Genomic DNA, 22780 nt, shown 5'->3' with positions numbered 1-22780 from the left:
ACGTATCGAAACAGATATCCGTAATTATTGAATTATCATTGAAACTGAGTAACTGTAACATATCTAGAACACGAAAAACAGATTTAATTTGAATTATTTCAAATTTTACAGAAAAAATTCGACTTTTATATTAACGAAATCAAACTTAGTCTATTAACAGAACTGAGCAGCTTGGTTTTGTTAATATAAAAATCAATCTTTTTCTCTTGCAAAGGTATTATCCTTACTTTGAGTTGATGACAATTTCATCAACAACAGATGCCTAATAGATAGAAACTTAAAAATATAAAAATTCTTTGCTTTTTCTAGTTATCTAACTTGGCTAAGAATAGTTGAAATGATTCAAAGATACTCGTAATCAATAAAGTATCATTAACCCCTATTTCAAGTACAATTGTGGAATGTGCAGTAGACTTAGTAGTGTATAAATCCAGATTTTTCACGCAAATTCAGGACTTATGATGATCTCTATACTTCTTTACATACTGCAACCAAACAAATGTGCTTTAGTCATGTACTTTTCACGTAAAATAAAATAAGTACACATTCGATACTATTTCCGTAAATACAGTAGAAAAAAGTGAGTAGTAAGCTAAGGGAATTTCAAAAAACTATCTAAATTTGTGACAAAAATGTGTACACTTGCATACTTACGTTTGGTGTTAAATAAAAGTTAAGCACCGAGAAGTGAAAGAGGACATAAAATGGTTATCGCCAGTGAGATACCGAATTGCATTACGGTATAATTGAAGTGAAGAAAGTGAGATTGGTTTGCCTTATCCTTATCGGTGATTATTCTGCTCAGAGTAGTTAACCATCATCCTCTAATGTGCCAGGGTGGTGGAGTTGTGCTAGTGGTTTTTAGTTTCGTAATTTAAAAGCTGTATTTTTTGATTTTTGTTAAATGTGTGTGTGAAGGTATTTGCTAATAAATATAGCTATAACGTTGAGTGATTACAGTATGTTTTATGTTAATTTATTGATACTATGTTATTTGGTTCTATCACTCGTGTGAAAGTTTTTTCCTATTATATTGATTCAAAGTTGTCATTCCTGTTGACAAATTGAATGTGAAACACTTCTGATCTTTCTTGCTTAGTCGCTGAAGTAATGATTCAAACAATGCTTAACTACATCTTTCATAGCTTTTTTTTTTGAACTTTCGTGTAAGAAAATATTTCCAACTTTATTCAATCACAAAATATATAATTCAAACTAGCTTAACTTTTAATAATGATAGTAATGACTTTTCATGCTTTACAGCAAAACTAAATCCAATGAGAGGCTTCATTTCTTGAATAAATAAGGATGGAATGAATTTGATTGTGTTTGGAAGAAATCATTAGATTCTTATTTCCATATCTGATTTGTTTTTCATCTCTCCATAGAAAGAGGGAGCGAGAGCGAGAGAGCAATCAGTATTCCATACATTAGGCATGTATTACTATATTTGTTACATCCAAGAAGCTAAAAACTGTGATTAAATCTTTCAAAAGCATTATTGATAACAGTAGTTCTTCAGATTTTACTTTACTAAAGTTAGTGTACTAAAACTAAAATTACTGTAGTTTCTTTTGTTAACTATGACATAAATGTATTATGTATGATATCATTTGCTTATAAAATATTTGTAAATAACATTACAAATTTTGAATTTTGGTTTTCACTTTATTTTCCTTTATATTATTCATTCTCATCAATTAAATTTCATTTTTTTTTTTTGTTATGCACGTAGATGTTTGTCTATCATTTAGATCCATTAAATCATGTCAATTTCATTTTCTTCTCAAACAGTGTTCAATTTCATTTCCTTCTACAATGTCAAATAACTTATTTACAAAGGAAATAATTTAACGGAGAAAGTTGAGAAGTTTCGATTTTTTTTTAGAGAAATAATCTTGGAATCTTGCAATGAATTAAAAGGAAGAAGAAAAAAATGATGTTAAGTTTTTTGCTGAAACTATTGTTTGGATTGTTGTTGTTATTGTAACCGTTATTATTTGAAATATTTCTATTTAACCATAAATTGGCGTATACTTTTAAATAAAGGCAAACGATTCTTATTTGTTAAACAGCTACGGATAGTTCTTTTATCAAAAATTTATTATGAGAAACAACTTCATAGACGAGAAAAGAAAACAACATGATAAAAAACAAACTTAACTTGGAGTCACATTAACTTGACATGAACGAATATTCTCCAGATTTTTTCTGTTTCATCAGAAAATTTGAATCTTCTGGAAAAAACGAGTGACTGTTTTCAAAAAAAAAAAAAAAAAGGAAAACATAAAATTGTATAATTGTTCAGTTTTTATCTATTGCTGATAATTTATTGTGTTCAACCACTTCTATCACTGAAATATGCAACTATACTTCTGTTTTGTATCAATAATGATGTAGGATCAGAAGAGTGAAATCTGGATGGTATTCTTCCAAAACTGATTGTTAAAATGTAGTGCTAGCATTTGTACCAACGTATACTGTTAATATTAAAGATGCACAATTTTAGGATAACAGTCAAAATTGTAGCAATCTGAACTTTGTGATAGTTTTTACTTTGTGATGATTTTAATGGATGATCAAATTGACACTTCCCGATAATTCTGTTTAATGAAGATTCTATAAAGACTCAAGTTTTCTTCAGCTTTACTTCCTCACTCTTTTACGTTAACTTGTCAAATAATGGAATGAATACTGAAGTCAAGTTAAATTTTAATAAATGCAAAATGTATAGAAGTGTCAAATGACAGATACAATATTGTCTACTTCATCAGAGACTATCATTGAATTGTTAGATAGCAAGAAAAGATATGGAATGTTTTTTTTTTCTCATCTCCAATGATATTTATTTATCAGTGAATTGAATGCATTCTTCTCAAAGGAATATTTGCGTTGGATCGAAATCATCTGCATAATCGAAATCATTATCTGGTTGCGATCGTTTCTGTGTCATTAGCATTGTTCCAGATAGGTAACGATCCTGTAGATGTAATAAATTGTTGCGTTAATGAAATTTTTATCCATAATGAGCTATTGAAATTTATTTCTTTTCAAATAATATAAAGCTATACATCTTGAAATTTTCAATCTTAGACAATTTATTTTGCCAGATTTAAGATTTAATCTTGATATTAGCTATTCCTAGATTAGGCTAGAAACTGTCATCGAAATATTTTATGGGGATTACTGGTCATATTTTATGAGTTGGCAAATAGCATAAATTACTTATTGCTAACTGATATAAATCCATATTTTGTCAACTAGCTTATGTTAAACAATTCATAAATTAATGGTGAGTTAAATTCTTGTGTAAAATAATAATGGTCAACATATTCTCCTCTGGAATATTCACCTAGAAATAAGATGAACCCGAGACAAATCGATTTCCTGATAAGCAGTTACATTCTGAGATCATAGCAGTGATGTAGTTGATAATTTTGACATTTGATTCTCCATTTTGCTTCCTCATATCATAATACAAATTTATGAGATTTAAAACTTTTAATTCTATAATTTTATCCTTGTTGTTTAGGTGATGACATAAAAAATGGTACGTCTCATTATTAAGAAAAAAAGTGGGTGTTTTATTTGAAGAAAAAGAACGTTAAAATAGATGCAATTAAACGATTTCGTTTAACTGCTTATAATTTCTGGAAACACTCAACTTAGAAAAAAAATTTTTAAGAAAATAATAGTTTTCCAAAAATGAGTTTAATAATAAATTCTAACAATTTTAAAAATATGTGACAAACAGGAAGGTTGAATTTTTTTTTAATGCAGATCAGCTTTATTTATCATCTACTTAGTGAATTTTAATTTTAAATTTTCACATTGAAATTTAGAAGTTAGCAAATTACTTCCGCTCATTTCGAGAAAAAATTCTATGCTTCGACCATAACAAATTTAGACGTAGATATGATCACTTTCATGACGTAGCAACCTTAAGAAGTAAAGTTAGCAAATTCCCGAAACATAATTGATCCTTTCAATTATTATGCCAGCTTGCTTGCCATCTGAATTTACAATTTCTTTGAAATGGCTAAAATATTATCTCTCTTAGCAAATTAAAATTAATTATATTAGCTAACTAGAATATCGTTGGCTAACTATCTGCATGCACTTGATATAATAGATCCTTTTGCTAATCTAATTATTATTTGTACTCTTCTCTTTTCTTTGTCGTTAATTGTTACTTTGTCACATTTCTAAGAAATTAACTGAGAGAAAATTATAAAATTGTTTATTTGTAAACAAAAACAAAAAAAAGAACAAAATAAAGGTCATTTGACTTCAATTATTTAAAATTAACTTTTAATCTTGCTTAAAATTTAATTTCAATAAAATGAAAATATGCATATGGGGTGTATCTAAGAATCACTATAATTTTTCAAAAATTTAATTTTTTAACTTCAGAAGGAACATACCGTGTGATCTATCAACACTTATTGAAAGGAATTACGTATGAAAAAATGTTTATTATTATCATTGTTCATTATTATTACTTTATTTTATTACTATTATTATTATTCATTATTATTATTATTTTACTGCTATTAATATGATTATTAATTATTATTATAACCTGCTTTTTTTTTTGCTATCCTTTTGAAATTCTGCATCAAATAAACTGTTAGCAAAGCCATTAATGCAATGAGCTAAATTAATTTTAAAGAAGAAAAAGCAGCCAAAGAAGAAATAAGAGAGATAAGCATTCTGTTGTTGCAACTAAAGCGATGAATAGTTAGTTATTTTGCGAATAATAAAACTTGAAGATGACAGATTTATAGTTAATTTATATAATTTATAGTTAGATTAGAAAATATGCAAACTATGATAAATCTATTGAAATTCTTTTCAAAATCATGAGATTATCAATTTCATTCTTCTTTTATCATCATATAAGTAATTTATTTATCCATATTCAAATTCTCATCACTTCTTTCAAGTAAAAGAACAAAATGAAAAAATTGAAATGCCGAGAAGATATTTTGAATAATTGACAAATTAAATATTTGTTTATTATTTATCTAACTTTTGTATTAAACGAAGTAAACAATATAAGTGAAAGAATGACTTTTCTTAAAATTCTCTAATTTAGCATCAATTGCTTCTGCATCAAATACGTTTTCAACTGAAATTAACCTCTACAGTATCAATTATTATCATAATATATATTTCTATCATCTATTGAATGAAATTTTACATGAAGGAAATTAATGATATTAAGTTCATTAATATTATTTCAATTTATAAATTATTTAATTATGAAAATGATGAATGGAAAAAGACGACAAACCCTATCAGCAACTGGTACAATTAATAAAGGCTGCCGTAATACTTCCCTGAATGGATGACGTTGGTGACGAAAATAAGGAACTATTACCGCTCCTATATTTTTACTATCATTCAATATTACAGCTATCAGTAATAACATATTAAAATATGCCAATATTTTATGCATTCCTGAAAAATAAAATAAAATCAATTTCAGATTTTTTTTTGTTTTTTGTTTTTGTGATAAGTTTTTCTGTTATCCAAGCATTTCCAATCGTTTTATTTTAAATTTTCAAAAATTATAAATTACGCGCAAAATATAGTGAGATAATATTAAAGAAAAACATTGGCAAATGAATAGCTATAATGAGTAAGCTACACACAGATAAACTCAATCATATAGAAAATAATAATGATCACTAGTAAATAAATAATGCAATAATGATTATTCAGAAATGAAATTGCATTATACTTCAAGAAGTTAGCAATGACTTTTCAAACTAATAAGTCACTTATCTAAATTTTTTAGCGTCACGTTAAGCTGTCACCATCATTCTATGAAAGCTAACTTTAATTAATTTTCAATTTGAAACAAAAAATATGCATTTATATAAACATACAAGCATATATATGTATGTGTGTGTGTGTGTGTATGTGTGTGTATGTGTGTATGTCTGTGAATTGCTCATTCAATATTGCTAAAGCATTAAAAACTAATTAACCGATAACATTCTATTCGTTAAATTTATTCAGTACAGATGAAATATTCGCATATAATCGTTAAATACTTTCGTTTTTTTTTTTTTATTTGAAACAATCTGCAACAAAAACAATTGCCTTATTGAAATCGAAATTGAGCGTAGGCGAAAATAAAACGAAAAAAAAAAGAGCTAAATTAACTAAGTATTAAAAGCAAAAAAATGGATAATCTATTTTAAAATGTTATAATTGCATTTAAATATATTTATTAAATTCATCAAAATCATTATAAAATCTAAAAAAAAATAATTTAATATAATTACAAAATTTTTTCTCTTTTTTCTTTACATGATAATAAGCTAAAAAATAACACTGATACAAAAAAAAAAAAAAAATATTTGAAAAAGTTTTCCTTTTTTTTCTTCGTTTACATAAAATTTAAAAAAAAAAACAATAGCATTGATTTACATATAAAAAAAGATAAATTAAAATTTTTTGAAAAGATAGGAGAAGATAATAAAAATATAGTGAACAAAGAGTATACTGCAAATGAGATAATTTCAAAAAATGTTGCACAGTTCAGTTTTCATCATTTTTTTTTTCTGGGAATAATGGTATACTGATGAATTCAAAAATAATTTTTTTATGAGATTCAATTAGATATAGCTTTACTTATTAACACAATTAATAAATATAGTATAAAATGATTACTAGTATTAATTCGGGTAATATTTCAAAAATAATCTTAAGATAATATCAATTTCATTCTCACACAGATGACAACTTATACAATAATTTCATTTAATGTCAAATAAAATATGCAAAAAAAAAAAATCATTCTGTAGATCTGTCATCTTATTATAATTATTTTAGGATAATAACTGAGAATAATTGATAAATTAGTGGATGATAAAATTGAATTCTTTTTTTAAATATTTATTGTTTAATTTTATTCTACTTTTCTTTTTTTCTTACTTATTTGAAAGAAAAAAAAAAAAAAAAAATGAATGGTTAATTACTTGAATGGAAAGATTTACTAACAATTCAGCACTGTTACATTTTTACTACTATAATTTCATATTTTATGCTTAATGAGAGCTATTTTGAGTATGGCATGAAAAAAAGTTTAGTATAAATGAGTAAAAAGGTGTAATTTGTATCTTTCTTTTGTTAGTAAAAAGCAAATACTAATTACTACTGAAAATTATATATGTTTATGTGAATAGATTAGAGGGAAGATGATGACCAGTTCACAGGAATTCATTGATCGAAAAACTCAATTATATCATAATGCATCATTGTCTTTTTTTTTTTTTTTTTCTAATATAACTTTCATCACATACTATGTTGTCACTTTGCTTATTTTTTCTATTTCATTTGAAAAAATTGTTATCAAATAGCATTAAATTAAAATCTGAGTGGTTTAAAATTTTGAATAATAGTTCAATAAAGAAGAATGAAGAGAACTGCAAAGTAATTTTTCCTTTCTCATTAACATGATAACGTCATCCATTCAATTATACCTGTTCAAAGTTAATTTTTTTTTTTTAAAGTATAGTAGAAGTTTTGCAAGAAGTTTACTAGCTAATTTAAAACACAAGTATGATTTAAATTTGCACAATACTTTATTACCAACGTTTTGTTTTACATTCGCATCACTGTCCTAGGCCGGTTTGTTGTACCTTTTGGCACAAATCGGGAATCGTTATCCAGGAATAGTTGAATTTATTTTAGTCGATTTAAAATATGAATTCAGAGACTGACTGATGTTTCAAAAAATTCTGATTAATTTATAACTTGAATTTAGTTACTCAAAATTTAATTTCATTTACCCTAACAAAGGGAAGATATGATCCTTTACTGATAATTCGTTTCATTATAAGTTAAGATCGTTTCTAAATTAAAAATTTTTTTTTCCCATCATTTTTTGTAATAAAGCATAAAAGCAAATACATTTTCATCAGGAAATTATTAAAATGCTTAAAAAGTGCACAGCCAAACGTTTGAAATCATTAAGCAAAAGTATTTTAGATAAAAATTGAAGAAATGAGCAAATGTTAATGTGAGTAATTTGAAAATGTATGTATATGTTTCACTCTAACATCCAAATAAGAAAGAAAAGAAAGATGAAATCTTCAAAATAAATGAAAACTTTATGACATGAATTTTATTTACCATGATATATGCAAAATTTTTTGAGGATGAAACCTTCAAAATTCCCAAAAATGAAAACAGAGCGCAATAAGTTGGTGATAAAAGATTTAGTAAATTCAATTTATTTAAGAAAAAAGTTAATTAAAGAATGTCATATAAAAGCGAATAGATTGCTGTCGTTAGTGTCAACGATTTATCAATTTTTTTAAAGTTATCAACCAATTACGCATTTGTAGTTGATAATTAAATATCTTAGAAGGAATACGAATTTTAAATTTTGAATTTATGCATGAATGTTACAGGGGAAAATTATTGACATTTATCAAAGAGCTTCCCTCGGTGAGGTAAAAGTACAACTTGTTATACACCTCATTATCACTTATCATCTGTATTGATAAACAGTCACCTAACGAGAACTGATATTTATTCATAATGTTAAGAACTGGGAATCGTTTATTCAATCATTTTTACAGTATTTTTTTTCGATTACTTTTAGTAATATGCAAATTTTTGCTCCTTACTATCGATCTATTGTTCCCTGATTCTTTTCAAAAGCTAATTCTATAATCAAAGTGTTGAAACCAGCCAAAATCTGTGGTCAAAGTGTCAAAACTAACAAATGTTCCCTAAAACTTCACTAGCGTTAACATTATTTTGTTAATTATACTGTTAAACAATTGGTTTAATTATTGCTTTCATAAACGGTATAATTAATACCTTAGCATGTAGAGCTAAAGGACAGAAATAGAATAAATTATTGATATTACTTCCTCAAAAGGATACGCTATTCAATGACTAGCAGAAGAAAGGAAGGAGATTAAATAAAGATGAAAAGTGTTTTGTGATCATCTAAGAATTATTTCATTAAACAACAGCTAAATTAAAAGAGCAAGCTAAAAGAAAAAGAAAATAATCTTTTAAAAACTTTAAATTCCCAGTTGAAATTTTTGAATTTTCAAGGAAAAAAGAGCAATGTAAAGTTTATAGTTCTCTCAACAAATTTCATTTTCATTTCTTGTGTTAATTAAACCAGAAACTCCCAACATGTTGAACATTCAACAGCAGTTGTAAAGGGTCATCAAAATTCTATAATTAAAACTCTTTATACATTAGAACGAAAAAAAAAAGAAAAAAAAAAAAACATTAATGCGACAAATGAGCACAGCAATTGCATTCGTTTCGCTGTGGCAAATATTAGATTTTTGTCAAAACATTTTTGTTTATAATTGTAACAAATTAAAACTATTCTTATCCACTGAAATAAGAGAAATATTTTAAAACTACTGAATTTTTCTTTCTGATTTTCTCTTAAGATTTCGGGTTTAGATCTAATGGCAAATTCAATTGTGAACAATTCATTTGTTGCCCAACAGAAGCGAATTGATTAGTAAGAATTTCATCTTAATTTTGAAATTCCAATTTTTATGTTAAGATTTGCAAAATTAAATTGAAAATAATTTCAAGCATGATTTTAGAAAAGCATATGATACGATACAATTGCAACAATTTTCCAGGAAGAAGAAATGAAATAATATTTAACAAATTTTTCAATTTGTTTCAATTCATGATGCAACATTGGAACATTGAGTAGTACCGTAAACTGGAAGCAACCGGATTTTACGAAGAAAAAAGCTTGTAACAGGGGAAATAAATAAATATCTCTGTTAGATTAGGAGCGAAGTAATACAAAAAAGCAGGAAGTAATTCAATCAGGTAATTTCAGTATTCACTATCTAGCGATTTTAAGATAGAGACGAAGAGATTACTCATCTTTTTCCATAAAATGTCCACAGAGTTTCTGAATTTGAAAAATCTAGGTGCTCAACAAAATTTCAAACGACAGAATGATGATTCGTAATTTTTTTTGCGCAAGTCATTTCTGTTAAAATTTTGTTCAAAATTTTGCTTTAAATGAACCGTTCATATGTGTCCCATTTAGGAAACTTCAGGCTAAGGGGATCACAAATCAAGTTGTGACAAGTCATTAACGTTGTCCACAATTAAAAGACACTAACTGCTAGTATGTAATATGTCACGATATACTCCATAATATTTTATACCTATCACTTTCCCTTTCCATGAAATATGTTCCACCAAATACTTCATAAATTTCATTGCAATTAATTTTAAGATTTTAATGTTATTAATTTTTAATGTTGCTAAATAAATTCTTTTTTTAGCATTTAGAGGTTCTATCAGCAGCAAATTTCAGAACTGGATTTTGACCGATGTGTTTCGAATATAGCAATACAGTCATTTAATATGTCACCCACTGAAGATTCATTGTCCACTTTCCTTATCTCTGGACGATTATATACTGCTATTCTCCTGTATCAACATAAATTCAGCAAAATAATGATTAATGTGTACAGTAATTTTATCATTAAAATCAGAAAGTATTAAAATTCCAATAGAATATATGCAGTATTTCATAAACTAAATATTAAAACATATCAATATGAAACAAAAAAAAAAAAAACACTGATTCAAAAAGAAAGCTTCACAGTAGACAATAAAATACATAGGGCATTTTTGGTAAATAACTTCCACTCCGCACGTTCAATTTAGTGAGCATCAACAGAACTAGCGGTTTTTTTTCAAAAAAAAAAATTATATTATGGATAGCTATAACTGCAAATGGTTTCAAAATTATTTCAGTTTCTATAGAGAGAGAGAGACAGAGAGAGTTATTCTAAGGCGAAACATGATAAATTCATCCACACTTATTTTTGTGCTCACATTTCACTACTCTCTAAAAAGATAGAAACACTAAGAAGCATATGTATAAAAAAAAATAAGTTGCATGAGAAAAACACTAAGTAGTGAACTGATTTACATGATTTATATGAGATTCAAATCTTTCCTCTCTCCTTCATCGAGATCATCCTTCACATCCTCTAATGTCATTTCTGAAAAGGATCATTTAATTTCTGAGTTATCCAAAACGATTAATCCACAGAATAATTTATGCGACTATTATATCTTCTTTTCAACAGTTAAATCGATCACTTGATTATCAACAACATTTCAAATCTACTAAAAACTTACCACTACTTTGAACAATTTGTTCCAAAGTATCCATATGTGGTGGCGTATTCGACCCCACACCAACATAATGTATAGTCTGAGTTTGACCAGACCTTTCATCCATATAGACAATATTTACACCTGGATGAGTTTCCAGTGAACTGAAGAAATGCGAACTATTATTACCAGTTGGAAGCAGACTAATACCATTTGACGTTAAGATCGGTTGTGATGCAATAATTTCCACTGCCCCTGCTCCTATTGCATTCGTTTCATTGAATACAATATTCTCCATTACCTAACAAAAAAAAAAAAAAATTGCAATCACTGAAATGATTAAATGCATTCTAATTTAAATTTTCTGTTTAACGAAACTATTTTAAATATTTATTACCATCTTTACATCATTAAAAAATTGCTTTGGCATAAGAAAAACGTTACAATCGTAATGTGGAGATTTTAGCACGAGTAGAAGTAACATTTGTGCCGTCAAACATGACCTTTATAAATTATCAAAAAAGGGTGAAAATATTTTCTACTGAAAACCTGTGTCATCACGTAAATGACTGGCTTATTGGAAGCTTTGGCAAGTCGTAATTCCACCAAATACAGCAAATATTCATCGAAAAGTAGACGGATAAGATGAAAAGAACCAAAAGACTGAGCAGAGCGAAGTGTGAGATCTCGTATTATCATGGAGCTAAAATTATAATCCCAACAAAAAATTTTGTCGGATTTGTACATTTCAATATGAACAAAATCATAAAAAATAAGAGGATCATCAATGAATTATGCATCAATGAACGAATGATTTACCTATAAAATGACCAATTCTTCAAAAACTGTTTCGAAACATCAGCCAAAACAGCATAGGCCTTGTCATGATATTTTGCTAGAACCTAAAATTCAAACTATAACGTATCAAGATATCAGTGAATAATTAAAGAGTGTTTGTAAATAGTTTAAATGCACAAGTTGATTTCCTATTTTGACTTTAAGTCCAGCTTTCCTTTATTATATATTATTATCACCAACTTATCATGGTATTATATATCACCAGTTATTATTACCAACCTGATCAACGACAGCTTCCATCCACTCAGCCCATTGCTCCAAACTTTTTTGTTTTTGTAAATTTTCTCGAAAATCAGACTGAAGATTAGATACCAGTACTGGATCACAATCGCACACCCATCTAAAAATTTATAAAATTATTGGTAAAATATTATCAAAAATCATAAAAACCATGCCTGAACCAATCCATAAATGTTGCAACATCAGTAACGAATAACTGACATTAGTTCTGACATCATTCTTAGCAATTTCCAAGGTAACATCTCGAGTAGGCTTCGAATTAGCATCAGTTGAGGTCAGACACAAGATCCTAAATATGAAAAGAATCAAGCAATAATGACGAACGAACCCAGCCTGATCCTGAACACTGGCTATATCAACTCGATTAAAATCATGAAGCATCTGATGGATTTGATCCGGTTTTTGTAGGACTCCACGTGCAGCAGATGCCAGATGATTTAGGGAAGTATATCGCCTTAATGTTTGCGCCAGTGTACGTACAGCAATAAGTTTCTTCCTTTGAATAACATCTGGAGCTCCTTGCATTGCCTTCTTTAGTTGCATTTCCAATGATTTCGCAAAATTACGGATTTGTAAAGTTAGTGATCCTAGAAGTTTTTTTTATTACAACCATTATAGAAAAAAAAAACCAAATTATTGTCTGTCCTCTTTTTTTCTTTTTTGTTCATCTTCCCGGAAAAGCATTGACATTAAAAGTATCGCGCATACGGTTCGCAATCATTCTATTTTTTATCCTCTAAAAAAAGTGACCATAAAAATTTAAATTAAAGCCAAAGAACATTTTTGAAATCAATTGAAAAATCATAACAGCAAGAGACAACCTGACACGTTAGAGCTCAATACATCCGGAATCAAAACTTCCACAACTACTTGATAAAATGAAAAATCCATGTTCTGGACGAATGCCTGCATTTGAGGAACTGTACACAGACGAAATAGTTGAATTTGACTGAGGCCCTTCGGTGTTTTACTGAATAAATTTAAAGAATATAATCAATGTAAGCATTAATAACAATATAAAAGAATTTGAACAGTATTTATTATCTCTTTTATGTTACTTTTAACAAGTCGCATGAAAAATTTCAACAAATCCGGATTCTTAACTGAACTACCCTCTACAAGAAATTTTATACGCACTCATTACTAGAGCACTCTTCATCGTCCACATCTTCCTGATCATTTTCTGGCTGCCAAAAAGTTATCCAGCACTCCTCTACCATATCAAAATGCAACTGTTTGACGCATTCCAAAATGTCCTTAAAAAACCAGAAGTCATATTTAAATGATAATTTATCTAACCAATCTATATTTACGCATCTTGCTTGACAAACTTTTCACATTCAGTTCTAATTAATTTTATCATATGCAATCTTCTTACATGTTAGAATACACTAAAAAAATGGAAAAGACATCCAGAAAACTTAGAATAAATAACAGTTTGAAAATTTTCGGATGAAATTATGACAAAATTTCTCGACTTACAGCACAGTTTGTCGTGTAGCTTTCGATAAAACGCACTGCATGTTGTAAAGTTAACCCTAGCGGTTGCAAATAAGTTTCCAAGCCTTGCATATCAGGTATTCCGATATGCGGCACTTCACCGTCACCAAGAACTTCTCTGTCCATGTCTGAAAAAAAATTCATTTTTACAAACACTCACTAAATTTTAAAAGTACGACTTCGAGGAAATCTTGTCGATTTGAATCAAAAAGTGTCAGAGTTTTCGAAACATCGATTTCAGAACAACCTGTGCAGTTATCTCCGCCCATCGAAGAATTAGTATTCTGATTTCGATATGAACTGAAAGTACCATGATCCGATGATATGCTGTGTTCATATGTGGAAGGTGGACTACTGAAAACAAAAACAGGAAATCAAAAAAAAAAACAAAAAGTATTAAGAAAACTGGAAAAACCTTGTACATTTTACTTGTAAGTCACTTATTCAACATTTTGATTGATTCAAAATACTCAAAATCAGTAATCCAGAAGAGAAACTTACGATCTGGAATTTGTAGCCTGGCTAAGCATTGTGTCTGTTTCCATCGCAGTAGAACTGATTCGTCGATTAGTTACTGAATTTGACCCCAAAGCGGAACGCCGAGATGAGCTACAAATAATGAGGGAGTGCGTGCTATATGGAGGAAAACATATAATTCCAAGAGATTATTTAAAAAATCAGCAACATTTTCAAAAATCATTTCAAAAAAAATTTTCATTCCTTGTATTTAAAATATTTAAAACATTTTCTATATAAAAAATAATGAAATTTTTGCTCAATTCAAGTTTTCTCCCATATTTTTCACTTCCCGCTTACCACTCATTTACTCCTGTCAACAAATTCTAACATCAGCAACATTTTCAAAAATCATTTTAAAAAAAATTTCATTTCCACGGCTATGGATTCAAAAGAATTTGCTTGCAAATACAAGAAGAAAAAATTTAATACAAAATGCGAAATAAAAACATTTCTTGAAAAAAAAAAAAAATCTCTTATCAAAGGTAACCGTATTTCAAACTTCTATATTTCGGCTAGTGTTTAGTACTTATAATGACATGTGGAGAAATAAAACCACTAGCTATCTGCTAGTTTCTTATATTTCTTAGTTCTTTAAATCGGAATTTTCAAGGCTTCGTAAAATGTTTTGTTATATTTTCGAATTAAATTCATGAAGAGAATTTTTTTTGCTATACCTTCTTGGTGGTATCTGATTTACAGACTGCACTGAGGATATTAATGATGTCCGGTTATCTTCACCTAATGCCATCGCACCATTAGCACCTCGATTTAGCGGAGAATCAGGTTTAATCCGAATCCCGTAATAGTGATACTTCGAGTTACCGCGTGTACCAAGCCGGCGCGTACGTAAACCGTGAAATACTGACCGGATAAGCTTGCCGAATGAAGCTGCATTTACCGGTTCGAGCTTATTTTCATTGCAATGCCTAAACCAATAATTTTACATTTGCTCTATCTTGTTATGAAAACCAAATTATTCAACGCTTAATAAATATAGATAATTAGTCACTTAATATCAATGTAATAATGACTGTAGGAAGTAATTCATAATTCAGTATATCTGCTAAGAATCCAATTGAGCCATTTCTGAATTTATCTTTTACAGTTAATATTGATCATAAAGAAATTGAGATTTGAGCGTAAAGCATCTATTACTATGGATATGACATGCTTCCCCTTCAGAAACAGTGTTGAAATAAAATATATGCTAGTCACGTTCCCTTATCAAAATTTCTCTTAACTTTAAAAAAGTCGAATTTATTATGTGGTTTTATGTATTATAGACATTTTTTGTTCTAAAAAAAATCGATGTTAAAATCTGATATTTCGCAAACACTTGAAATAATGACTGGAAAATGTAAATTTAAATAATTGTAAACAGTTTACTCAAATATATCCTGTCATATATTAATATTATTTTCGCTAAATATTACAAATATATATATATATATATCAAGTTAGTTCAGTAACTTACTTAATATAATGACTGTAAAGCGTACAACGAGGAAGAGAGGTACCGTCAGCTGGTTCATAATTATTTATTAGCCACTGGATCTGTAAAATAGTTAAACATTCTTCACTGTTCACCATAATTATTGATGAAGCAAAAACTAACATGTTCTCAGCCCTTTTTTTCAAACAGAAATATGAGTTTATTTTTAAATGAATATTTTAATTGAATAAATAATAGAAAGATTGCGCTAATATTTATCGGTAAAGCACATTTTTTTTTTTCTTTTTTTTTAAAAAAAGAGAAGCACTAAGTTCTAATTGAAAGCAGTGTTGCAAAAACTGTATTCTTTAGAGTTGAATGATTTTTTTTGACTTCAATTACATCTTTATCTTATTTTCCCTGCTGCAGGTGAACCTATTTTCGACCAGCCAGATATTATGGCTTAGTTCGAATTAAGCTTAAGAGATTTATGTTTTTTTTTTTTTTCTTGACCTCAATTTATTGACCTCATTTGATTGACACATGCAATATGAACTGTTCCATTATAACCAATGATTTTGTTGCTTGCTCGATTCTCACATTAGCCACGCCCTATGCCTGTCCAACTACTGGCTCTCATCAAAGGCAGCTAATTATTTAAATAGCTGAATTGAAAATACGGTACTTTCAAAAATCATTGTAATTTAATCATTTCTCATCGTCTGCCTAATTAACGATTACCCTCTACTACTGCTCCTCTCTAATCATCACTTCATGCACTTGCCCAACCTTTTTTCATATTGCATGTTACAGAGTCATTAATGTAATTGCTACCCGTCCGGCTTAATCATTCCCTTATTTACCCATTAATCACTACCGCTGTTATAACTTCTCATCAGTTTACCCAGTTTTCACAAACCAAAAAATTTTCTGCTTTATAAACTGAAATTGCTTTACATGTTATTTTGAGTATAGTTACTGAGATTACTTATCATATTGAAAGCATAATTTTGTAGCACACCTAGATGTTTTACTGAATTTACCATTTTATTTCAAGGACAATGGTTAAATTTGAACAATCGATTGCAAAGCAAACATTATGCAGCATAGTTTTTCGGGATTTTATAGCAAAATTTCAGAAAAATTTAAAGTTTTCTTAACAAGAGAATATTCAAGTTTGTATGATTAATTTAAAACGAATAAGTCAGAGAGTGCCCAGTTATGATTGTAGGATAGTCTGTAAGACAGTCAAAGTTATAAATCGGCGAAATTGAATTTTTTTAGAAACATTTTAAAAAAATATACGAAAATGCGGAAAATAAGACAGTAAAAAGAAAAAGAAAAAAATGTGTCAATCATGTAAATTAAAAGAAATGTTCCATAAATCATCCTTTGTCATAATTCGGATCAGAATTAAATATTTGTAGATTAGTTTTAAAACTATTCTTGGAATTAAGCAAGTTTAGCTTTCAGTCATTCTCAAGATGAAACAATACAAACACACATCGTCCAAAAAAATGATTATAAACAAACTAACAGTAGCGGGTGAAGCACGTGTTGTATGACCCAACTGAGCTCCAACATCCTCCTCTACAGATCCTGGTGAACCCTGCTGCTGAATAACGTAAGTTTGTTGTGTTGGTGAATGTATCGGTTGGTACTAAAAAATGAAAATAATACAATTTATAAGAAAACTAATAAAAAAAAAGGAAAATCAACAATTACCAATGGTTTCGATTATCCATTATGCATCCAATCAGCCAGCAGTTTTTTTTTTTTTTTTTTTTTTTTGAGAATTTTAGACTCATATTTGCTTATCTACTACTATTATCAAACACAGATTAATTTAGTCAAAAGAGAAATACTGTAATCTAACTCATATTGTATTCTCAGTTCATAAACTGCAAAAAGAGTAGAATTAATCTGGATTGCAAAACAAAATTTCTATAAGGAGAGTTATATTTTCAGTAGCTTGCCCCCGTAATCGTAAAAACACGAAGTTAAATTCGTTAACCGAATATGGTTATCATAAATCACTGTTAAATGGTATTTATATTAACACCCTTTTGTGGTAAGTGAGTACTTATATATGATGAAAATAACGAATTACAATTGAAAATGATCAGATTGGCAAAAATAACTAGATTCAATATGTGATAATGTCAAAAAATAATGGAATGTCAAAAATTCGAACAAAAAAAATAAGAAAAAAAAAAAAAACAACAAACCTGATAATACGGTGGATATTCGGTAGTATAAACATAAGTAGCATTCCTGCAAAGTACCATTTCTTGGGAATAAAATAAAACAATGTAAGGAAAGTTTACAGCAGGAAAATGATCCAAACAGTATAGCTTGAAACAATGAGATAGAGGAAGAAGAGTGTTGTTGCAGCAACCGACGGGCAAAATTATATCACGATAATGCTGTTGGGAAAAATGAGGAGTGACAGGAAAAGCAAAGGTTTCAAGCTTTCCATATATTATATTATATTAAAGCTTTTTGGAACCTACCTTCTCGTCTATCCCGATTATTATCCCTCCTCTCAAATAATTCTTCCTCACTTTTCATTCTCCTTCCGGTACTGAAAAGGAAATGCCCAATGGGATTTGGCTGGGAGTATAAGGAATGATTATGTACACTATGTTATATGTTATGCTTAAAGTGCTTTATGCATATATACCAATCATCCGCTCTTCTGCACCTTTCCATGAGTGCTTCCGGAAACGATATATTTTATCCGGAATATCCCTATCTTACATGTTCTATATGTAGCAACACAGAAAGGAAGTTTACATACTATATGAGAAAGATATCTAAATATAATATTAAAATAAAAAATATATATTAGTATCATATTATGCAAATTATTTTAGAGAAACTACAAAAAAAGAATGCACAGCGCAAATTACTTATTACTTAATGGAAATGTATAAGTTACCTTAAAATATGACATAAAAGGTAAAATATAAGGTATATCCCAGAAAAGACTTTGAATCTGAATTATATAATGAATCAACCATAATATTATGCCATGTATTTTTCTTCCTCCTTTCCTTCTTTGCATTTCTATACACCGTTACAGTATGTAAATTAAATATGCAGGTTATGCATTGCTTTGGCTATATAAAAATTGACTTTAAACTATCCGAAAATTTAAATCTAAATCCAGTACCACACTTAATAACTTCAGATATAATTAGAAAGAAAAGAATGTTATTACTAAGATATTGAAAAATAATTGTTATATACTGAACTTCCCAAAATTTCCGTGAGTTCAACTCATGAAAGAAATATTTCCTTCACATCTATCTTTATTGAAATGAATGGGAAAAAGATCAATCGTGAAGTAGAAAATAAATCACAAACAAATGAAATATCTATATAAGACACGAAAACTACAGTCCCAATCTGATCCCATACACGTAGAAATATTATAATGCAAATTTCTAAAAAATTTTATCAAATTTTAAGAGACATAGACTTCAATAGACCTAAGACAAACAAAAAAAGAATTTAAAATCAAATACCTGTCTAGATGTCCAGCTGGACTTCCTTTCGTCATCGACTTTATGAGCAAAACCTTGGGATGTAAATGTGAAAAGGGTCCCTTTAGAGGAGAGAATGAAGCATGCAGGTGAACTCGTTTGGCCTTTAAGAGGCAAGATATATAAGCAAGGGAAGCGAGGAAGCCATGAGGTGAGGTACATTATAATGATCATAATGATGACTGGCTCAGTACGCGGCTAATCATTCACTCACACCTGCTCTAATAACATTTCCCTTCTAACTACGAATATTTCTTTGAAATTCCGCATTTTCGATGGAGTCCATTTCCTCGCATTACAGCCTATCCTAAAAATGGATCTTATCTGTTAGTACAGAGAGAAAAATTTTAGTCTTTATCTCAAATTGAAAAAAAAGAAAAAAGAGTTCGACGAAATTATGAAAACCAATTTTAAAATTTGTCCAAGAGAATATGAAACTATCAAGCAGCTTTACTTGAAGGAGAAATCTTGGCAGGCAAATAATTATTAATTATAAGTCTAATTTTATTAAGAACTAATAAGGAATAAATGAAAGAATGAGCGAATCATTTTACGTTTTTTTTTCTTTTTTTTTAACATTTTTTTTCTATGCAACTTAAAAAATATATATAAACATTTTACCATTTGCATTTTTTAAATTCAAAGTGGAAAGTGGGAATAAATGATTATAGATGGAATTAGTCCAAGATATACTAATAAAAAATTTGAAGAAAAAAGGAAAAATTGAAGAATAAGATCCAATGTCACCTGAATTAAAGAATGAAACCAACTAATGCTGTCAGGTACTTACCAACTAATATTTATTTATAACATGAAAATATTTCACTGATTAAATGTTTGGTTACCAAGGTATCATATGCATACAAAATACCTGACAACAGTAGTTAGGGGAATAAAGTTAGAAGGGAGCGGGTAAGCAAAGGAGGAAGCCCTAAGACAGAATTGACGCAAACTCACAAGATAAAAGAAGTGTACATCAAATTCTTTTTATACTTTACGTATCCAACATCTTGGCGGTATATATATACATATAAGTATATATATATATAACTTTATATATAAAGTAATGCAGAGCGATGATGACAACCATAACGACCATAACGATGAATTGTCGTCTCCTAGACGACCCATCATAGAAACGAAAAAGACAAATATGTAACTACTTCCAAAAAATCTGAAGAAACAAGAAGCTTATGTGAAATTACCATCATCTCCTTCTCTCTTCTCTCTACAGCGCTTTACCTATTCCTCTCTTTCAGTCAAAAATAGTTCGCATATCTTTTCTCCCGATAATTCAAAATTTTGGGAAATTAGAGTTAATGAAATGAAGGCACTAACTAATAATTCTTACCAATTTTTCAAAATTAAAATTATTAATTCCTAACGATAAAACATAACCATTTTACCCACCAGATCATCAGTAGTAGATTTCCATATAATTTCATGTAATAAGGATTACTAAAATCCCTGGAAATGCTTGTAAGTGCACTGCATGTTGAAATACGCCCATATACCGTCAGTTTACCATCAATTCAATTCAAGGATATGCTACTCTCCAAAAAAACGAAAAAAAGAAAAGAAGAAATCTTTCAAAGGTAATACAATATCTTTAGATATTTCCCTCGCTGACAGAAGCATAGCAAAAACTTTAAGCATCAATCAAGCATTTCCAGTTAAAAATTCTTCTATTCCTTAATACTATAGTTTCACAACTTATTGTTCACGCTTTTCTTCAATCTTTGCGGTATCAAGAATGCAATTTATAACATCTTTCTAATAAACAATATTTTTACCTACCACCTTAAATTGAACGAAATTGAAATCATCCATCATTACTAAATTTATTACTATATTTAAGATCAGGAATTATTTGGGCTACTTTTAGTAAACTCAGAAATTGGTTCCTTTTTGGATAACGGAAATTTAGCAACAACCGACTGAGAGTAATAAGAAGAGAAGAGAATTCTTTAGAGAGAAATATTTTTACGGCTGCTTGCCTATCTTTAATCTTAACCGGATACCATATTGCTGCTATCGCTGTTGCCGCTGCTTCCTTGGTTACCGAAAATTTTTGGTAAAAGCTTCAAAGGCTTTACTTTAAGGCTCGACACATTGAGAGATAAACATGAGCATATAGATACACATATTCGTGTCTCATAAATCACCTCGTAATGATCAAATAAGGAGAAAGAAGAGATGTGAGGCAAGTGTAGTACTTTTATTAATATGCATATGCACAAATATAGAGACTACCAAAAGACCAGCTTTCCAGCAAAAATAAGGAATGTTCTCCTTGTGATGCCTTTAGCATGCAAAGCTCCATCAGCTAAGGGTTCCACTAGAAAATTAAAAAGACTTTTTCTTCTCCCCAACGATCAACAGTTATCGCTGTTCGCTGTCACTACCTATTTTTTCCCTTCCTCCAGTTGTCATCTGTTTGCAGTCCTCTTAGGAAATCAACATTGTTGTCACTGTTGTCAAAAGAGTTCCATTATCAGCAACCTCGATAACATTACAGGATGCATGCTTCGTTAAAGCTTAAAGCTTAAGCCTCCCACACTCCGTTGCCTTAGCTTCGGCCGTCATCCTTGTTTCTAGGTGGATACATTCCAGTTGCTAAACAACAACCATCACAACCAATCATCTCAACGATCAAGCCTAACCTTGGAACGCTATTTCTATCAATGTCACTATTGACAACGGTTACTACCACTATCACCATCACGGTCATCTCTAATATTTTAGCATTATTTCTTATCTTATGGATCACATCCACAAATTTTCAAAGGATATCAAAAAAAAATTGAAGTATTAACAACTCCACAATCTTTTTTTTATTCGCTTTTTCCTCTTATCTTCTTGCAAAATTAAGAAACGACTAAAAAATCCTAAAATTAAACCTTCCTATATTTCATTTAGAGGAATAGGTCATAAAAGTAACTAGTTGATGTATCATTACAAACCCTTGTGATATCATTATAAGAAAAACTTTAGCGATAATTAGCAATATTTAATAATGGCCTTAAACGGTTCAATTCCATATAAATATTACTACATCCTACGAATTACATATATTATCAAATAAAAAAATTAGTTTTTCCTCATTGAAATGTATCAATATTTCTTAATGATTTAAAAGAAAAATGCAAAATGAAAGCCAATGATTGAAATTCTAGACGTGGTAACTATCAACTATGTACCAGTGATACTTTCTATAATGTCTAATACCAGTAGTAGAGTTCGTATTTACAGTTTTCGTTTCGGAAAAATTACATTTAAATTTTTACAGGAAAAAATCAAGCGGTCTACAAAGATATATCAATGTGAGATCTCTAGATGGTATGTTAAATTTCAAGCTTCTTATTTATTTGATCTGTTTATTTTTGACTCATTTCCAATACAAAAGAAATCTAAACAAAAAAGTCCAAACTTAGTATTAGGACATGTGAATAGCTTATCGAAAACAATGACCTCTTCTCTCGCATCATTCCTCTCTCACATTTCATCGCATTCCAGTCCTCTTACTAATCCA

At 29.0% G+C, this 22780-nt stretch overlaps 2 protein-coding genes across 2 annotated transcripts; both read right to left on the bottom strand.

The window, feature by feature from the left end:
* Positions 1-2875: 2875 nt before the first annotated feature.
* Positions 2876-5434, bottom strand: Bm14233 (Uncharacterized protein; the record flags this gene model as incomplete). The annotated part of the gene is made up of 2 exons (XM_043078297.1): positions 2876-2980; positions 5297-5434. 2 exons carry the CDS (start codon positions 5432-5434, stop codon positions 2876-2878), a joined length of 243 nt encoding a protein of 80 aa, XP_042934231.1.
* Positions 5435-10968: 5534 nt separating this feature from the next.
* On the bottom strand, positions 10969-19265 carry Bma-daf-19 (RFX DNA-binding domain containing protein; the record flags this gene model as incomplete). The annotated part of the gene is made up of 16 exons (XM_001896178.2): positions 10969-11036; positions 11176-11452; positions 11701-11854; positions 11971-12053; positions 12229-12349; positions 12578-12836; positions 13071-13219; positions 13387-13505; positions 13732-13877; positions 13997-14103; positions 14251-14358; positions 14943-15194; positions 15743-15822; positions 17238-17360; positions 17929-17974; positions 19231-19265. The coding sequence occupies 16 exons, from the start codon at positions 19263-19265 to the stop codon at positions 10969-10971; spliced, it is 2127 nt and encodes a 708-aa protein (XP_001896213.2).
* Positions 19266-22780: the final 3515 nt, after the last annotated feature.

The sequence above is a fragment of the Brugia malayi genome (genome assembly GCF_000002995.4).
Source record: "Brugia malayi strain FR3 genome assembly, contig: Bm_v4_Chr2_contig_001, whole genome shotgun sequence".
NCBI lineage: Eukaryota > Metazoa > Nematoda > Chromadorea > Rhabditida > Onchocercidae > Brugia > Brugia malayi.
This window is presented reverse-complemented; position numbering and strand designations above follow the sequence as displayed.